The sequence below is a fragment of the Halichoerus grypus genome, chromosome 1 (genome assembly GCF_964656455.1).
Source record: "Halichoerus grypus chromosome 1, mHalGry1.hap1.1, whole genome shotgun sequence".
NCBI classification, from domain to species: domain Eukaryota; kingdom Metazoa; phylum Chordata; class Mammalia; order Carnivora; family Phocidae; genus Halichoerus; species Halichoerus grypus.
This window is the reverse complement of record NC_135712.1, coordinates 182,100,849-182,106,848: the sequence shown is the minus strand read 5'-3', so window position 1 is coordinate 182,106,848 and position 6,000 is coordinate 182,100,849. Positions and strand designations below refer to the sequence as shown.

General features: G+C 42.9%; 1 protein-coding gene across 2 annotated transcripts in view; it reads left to right on the top strand.

The window, feature by feature from the left end:
• The first annotated feature begins 529 nt into the window (after window positions 1–529).
• The window catches only part of TAFA1 (TAFA chemokine like family member 1), a 516,560-nt gene continuing 511,089 nt past the window's right edge, over window positions 530–6,000 (top strand). For both annotated transcript variants that reach the window (XM_036082000.2, XM_036082001.2), the window contains exons 1-2: window positions 530–856; window positions 2,808–2,928. In XM_036082000.2, the coding sequence (XP_035937893.1) occupies window positions 2,811–2,928 (118 nt within the window). In that variant the 5' untranslated portion in view covers window positions 530–856; window positions 2,808–2,810. The remainder of the gene's footprint in view (window positions 857–2,807; window positions 2,929–6,000) is intronic.

The following is a 6,000-nucleotide window of genomic DNA, read 5'->3' as shown; positions in this document are numbered from 1 at the left end:
TATAAGCATCTATATTGTATTCCAAGTATGCCATATTCCCAGATTTAGCTGCCAAAACAATCGACAGACTTAAATTTGTATAAACCTGACAATATTTTTGGTTAACGTACTGGGTCAAAGAACATGAAGAGGTAAGAAATGGCCTGTAGTTCACTTTTGCATTTACTGTTAAGAAGCCTAACACACATTAACACTATCAATATTTTGCAGAATGTTTTTTTCTTTTGTTTCTCCTTCCCTCTTTACTCTTTTGGCAAATGAACGGTATCAGTGAAAGCTCTAACAACATGCCAGACAGTATAGTGTTAAAGTACTGCTTGAGTTGCTGAAGAGTTAGTGGGCAGGCATTACAATTCACTGTAGCTGTAATAGAGGGTAATGTCACTTTAAGACATGTGATACTTTACAGAGGAGGGATGTATTGAAACAGACTACTGCTACTTACAGCACCGTATAGCAGCCCTGCTCCTACATTTTGCTGCCTTACTCTGCCCCGAATGCACGGGACTGGGGATGGTCCATCATTAACTGTAAACTGATTCTCATCAGGATCACTTCAAAGGTCTCATCAGGCAGAGGTGACGCGAGGAGATGATTTAAAGGTGAAAATGACAAGGTTTCCACCCCTCAAACCTTGGCTCCTTTTCTGACAATACAGTCTGAATGAACCCGATGTCTTCTTTACTGTGGAAATAGCATTGGAAGAGAAAAACATATTTTTTTAATCCTGATAAAGAAGATTATTGGGAAGCTCTTTTAAAAAAAATCTCCAATTGTGCACAGATGGATTTTAGAAAGTGTTAGAGCTTTCCAATGAACACTAATAGAGTACTCTGCTCTTGGCTGGATTTTTCAGGTAAGAAGCCTCTTTAAGGATTTAAGATTCAGAAAGCAGATTTGTAACCTATTCAGTCATATCTAGAGAACTACGTAAGGCTGGATGCATTATTTGGTGGAAAACACCTATTAACATAGAGACAACCTCTTGGTAGGAGAGTGAGCAATGAGAGTGATATGCAGGAACCTTGGAAGTGATGCTGAGAATTAAAGAAAGTTAAATAAAAAAAGGAAGAAGAAGGAAAATACTGCAAATGTGAAGTCACAGTAATCTTTTTAAGTGCTAAAAGCTACAGGGGTGAAGAAATGAGCAAGAGAAAGCAGAGTCATTGAAAAACTGTTAAGTTTTGATTGTGGTAGGCTTTTTGAAAGTTTAGATGAATTTCTAGTGCATTTTTAACTGAAATTCACAACTAGTCAATGCATGCCACAGTCACCTCTATTTTGTCTTTCTATAATTTGCAGCGTATTTTGAAAAGGCCCCTAAATGCATTCATTTCAAGATTCATAGAAGGGGTGTTGCTATTTATCTCTACTGAAGAGAATGCATCTATGTTATACTGATAGTTCTGAAGACAATGAGGATAAATCTGTTGTGTACAAAAGTAAACAGTGGGCAGTGAAACTAATTATAAAGTGAATGGTCCATCTGAATCACAAAGTGAGGCATGAAAGGCACCATGCTGTTGAAAATAATGTTTTCCTACTTTGCACTTAATTATGGTTGTCACCATTTGTCTATTATAGTCCTAAACCCCTTTTAAAGACTGCATCTCTCTCCTAAAGCCCATAAATTATCTTGTATTATATCTTTATACACACACACACACATATATGATGTATATTTCTGCTTTCTGAACATCACAGTTTTTGAAAGAGTGCCAATTTCCACGAATAAAGAAACCACACTGGGAGGTCACTAGCAGATTTAAATGTATAGTTGAAATACTTGTAGTGTATAATTTGACAGTGGAAAAATTTTTAAAAGGAACAATCCGGGTTCCAAAGCTCTCTCTAAGAGAAAAGAATACACTTAACTGGATTCTTGTATAGAAACTGCTTCCGTATCACTGGCTGAGTAAGGACGATGCTTCAAGTTTGATTAATTTGGCAATATGAAATGCAGCATAAGGTGTTGTTTGAGAAATTGGACAATATGTAGCGCAGTTGAGCCTCTGTAGCTCCTAAGATCCTTATAGGTGCAGATAAGACTGTCAAAGTTTCAGCGCCTGGGAAAAGGTATATGTTCATCCATAAATACATACACCACCTGTGTATGCATATTCATCAACACTATACAACAAATGCCACAATGGGATCTTAGGAGGCAAAGCAGTATTGTAAATTATGGCTTACTCTAGGATAGAAGCATAGATCTTGCATCTGAAACTCATTCTGGCTGAAGACAATTCCGTCTGATTTTAAGTCCAGCCAAAAAAGACCAGTTCTATCAGGAGATTACAACATGCCTCTGAGAAATGATTACTTAGTTTAGAAGACAGCAGAATGATTAAAAATTCATGACGGTAGAATTAAAAAAAAAAAAAAAAAAGAATCCACTCTTTCCTTTCAGGCTTATGTCAGACTTACAATGAAGTTAGAATGAACAGGAGTATGCAGCTTTTCAATGCCTGGAATAACTATAGTTTAAAGATCACTGTAAAAAACAGGATGTAAAGTCAGGATACTGTGCTTCAAACTGCCTGATAGTCACAAACTGTAATTTATTTATGTGTCTGGCAGTCCTTGGCGTTTGGCTTTGCAGAATTTCAAAAAGAATTCACGATCTCTTGGGGAAGGCTTTCCCTAAATCCCACTTCATGGCATGACCTCTGCTGGGTTATTAATTTCAGCCAGCAAAGTAGCAAAGGGGACATGACGTCTGAGACCCTCCTTCTCTCATCAGTGGGACTGACTGAGCTGGGGGCTTGAAGCTGGGGGTAATCCTTGCTGTCTCATGTTCTTTTTAGAGAATGGCAATGGTCTCTGCGATGTCCTGGGTCCTGTATTTGTGGATAAGTGCTTGTGCAGTGCTCCTATGCCATGGATCCCTTCAGCACACTTTCCAGCAGCACCACCTGCACAGACCAGGTAAGTCGGGAGCTGGCTCCTCGGCAGCCTCCAGTCTCACTGCTGTCACCTTAACAGATGGTTGACTGTAAGGGACAGAAAGTACTATATAGTGCGGGCAGCTTGCCTCTGAATTCCAAGACACATATTGTTGGCTGGATGCTTTGGGGAAAGGTGAGGGGGATACTAAAATGCCCTAGAGGTGTTTCTATGAATTTCTCAGGAAAAAAACAAAACAAAACAAAACACATGGTTTTCTCTAAGAGTCTCCCTACCCCTTCCTCACACCTTAAAAAAGTGAAGTCCTTGGTTTTTGGATACTTTGGCCAATAGCAAAATACTCTGCAGAAGGTGAGATAACTTGCAAGACTTGATTTCTTAGAGAGGCAAAATATGATCTTTGCAACCAATAAAATAATGGGTATGTATACTGCTGGGATATCCTATCTAGTGTAGATACTATAATCTCGGTGTGTGCGTGGCTAAGAATTTTGTGGAGATGTTAGTGCCGAAATTAACTTTGGAAGTAGTTCGTTAATGAAAAAGAAATTTAAAAATAACTTACTATTTCTTGTCTGCTTTAATTTGTCTCCTCTCCTTTCTCCCTTCCTTCACTTTCTGTTCTTCCAGTTTTTAACGGTGGTATTTTTCTCTCTCTCTTTCTTGGCACTTTCAGGAACAAGTTCCCTTTAGCCTGATTTTCCCCCCTATATTGAATTTTGATTTCCGGACGCATTTTGCTTTCTTCGTCTTTTTGTTTAAAGTATATTTCTTACCCTTCCATGGCCTCACTCTTCCGTCTGGATTTTTTTTTTTTTTTCCTCCTTCTTTGCCTTTCTCATTACTGCCCCCCAGCTCGATTGTCCTTACGCTCACCCGTTCTCTGAAAAGATTTCCTTCCACATTCTGTTTAGTTTCAACCTTTGCACTCGCTTACTCCGCCCTCCACCTAAGCCCTCCTCCCCCATCGCCAAGTCCGGGCCCAGGGGACTAGTTGGCGCGGCCAAGCTCCAGGTCTTCAGGTCGGAAGTGCTCCCCGCCCTCCATCCCCTCTCCAAATTCTTTCCTGGCCTCCTCCCATCCGTTCGGCTGGCTCCAGCTGCGCGGTCCAGCGTCCACGCCTTTGCCTTTCTCTGGCTCCGCAATCGGCCTGGGCGCCAGTCCTGGGCTCGTCGGCACAATCGTCCAACAACACCTCCCGGGGCGCTGCGTGCTGCCTCCCCGGGCTCTGCCTCCAGGCTGCGGGCTGGACGGAAAGAGCAGGGGTGCAGCCCGGGGTCCTGCCGCGCGCCCGCACCCGGCTGCGGGGGGAGCGCGCGAGCCGGTTCTCTGCAGGAGCCCGGGCCACCCCCCGAGGACTGGGGTGGGGGAGGGGGTGGGCGCGGGAGGGGGCGTCGGGGCGGCCTCAGCCCGGGGCTGCGTCAGGACCCCAGCCACCCTCACTCCCCACGCCCTGGGTTGCGGAGGGAAGGCGAGGGGGGGCGCTGGTGCCCCTGCAGGTGGGCTTGGAAACCGCTCCGCCGCCCCTGCCGCGCGCTTGTATTTCTGCCTCGTGGGTCCTCAGCCCCGAGCGGAGCGGGTACCGCCAGACTCTGAGGCTTCGGTGCCGAGGTGGAGGAAGAACAAACGTGGGTTTTGGAATCTGCGGTTTACCTCCAGTCAGTTAATTACCAATCGGTTCAGGCAAAAAGGTCTGATTTGTTACAGTCATACAAATAACGCGGGAAATTTGCATTCATTGTCATACTTAACTAAGAATTCGTAACAAAAATAACTATTGTGAGGGTTTTCGGCACACTCACGTCGTCTTAATCCGTATACACGTAGGTGTAATCGCCCCTACCCCTCACACCACGCGCACCGCCCCCAATCCTTCTGTTGCCCAGGAGACTGAAGTTCTGAGGGATCGGGTGACTTGTATGAGACCACACAGCCAGTAACTGCCATTGGAAGTCGGGTAGGTCTGATGTCACCTCCCTGGCCTGTTTCCCAAGGAGGGGATATATCTCCCAGGGCACAGAATAATCACGCCGAGTAGCCTCTTTGAGGGGTGTGAGCCGTTTCCCATAATTTGTGAAAACTTCCAAGTTGTGTCAATGCAGAGACTCAAACCCCTTCTGAAAGGTGGCCTTGGCTGAACTTGGTGAGGTGGCCGGGGGCAGTGGCAGCGCTCAGGACCAGCACTCATCTCTGTTACTTAACCTGAAGTGTCTTGACCTTAGGAAAGTCACTTTTCTTCTCTGGGCCCAATTTCCCATTTAAAGATATTGTGGGGGTGTAAGTAAAATAATTTTTTGTGACAGTGCTTTGTAAACTGTGAAGTTCCTCATAAATATCAATAACTCTGACATCTCTTAATAGACTACAAAAGTACATGTTAGAGGTGCTAAATGAGTAAAGTTTTGCTGTTCACACAGCTAACAATCCACATAGGACAAAACCTTGTTTTAATCTCGTGTTTGTTTTTTTTAAAAACTATGAGGTACCTGGCTAGAATATATCACCAACCGCTGCCTGTCTTTTACGCTCGATGTGTATAGTCGTGAAATAGAGTACACTTTGCAGTGAGTTTTTACTTAGACTATCTCTGTTAATCAGTTAATACAGGAGTTTTTTTGGTCGGGGGTTATGGTTATGATATTTGTATTAAGTAAACTCAAATCTTTATGGGGCTTGTTATCAAAATATTATAATTTCAAGCTCAGAAACATGTCGTTAAGTTCTGACTAAAATTGAATTCAGTATTTGTTTTCTCCAACGTCTGCTGCTAGAAATTGCTTATTATCACCAATGCATGGTCGATCTGTATGTCAGATACCCCAAGAAACTGTAGCACCGAACCCAATTTCAGCCCCAAGCGCTTATACATTTGAGATCCATTACCGATTCATTGATGAAATTAAGAAAACTATATATACTCCTTTCTAGATGCAGAAAGATTAAAATGATATCAAACTGAAAGTCCAATGGTTCTATGTAATAGGTTTATTCAACTTTCTTGGGTTTTCAACAATAGCTGCAAAGATTAAAACGATAGATCTTGGACACAGCAATATTCTAGCTTATTTCAGTCAGAAATGCAATCTCCTTTAA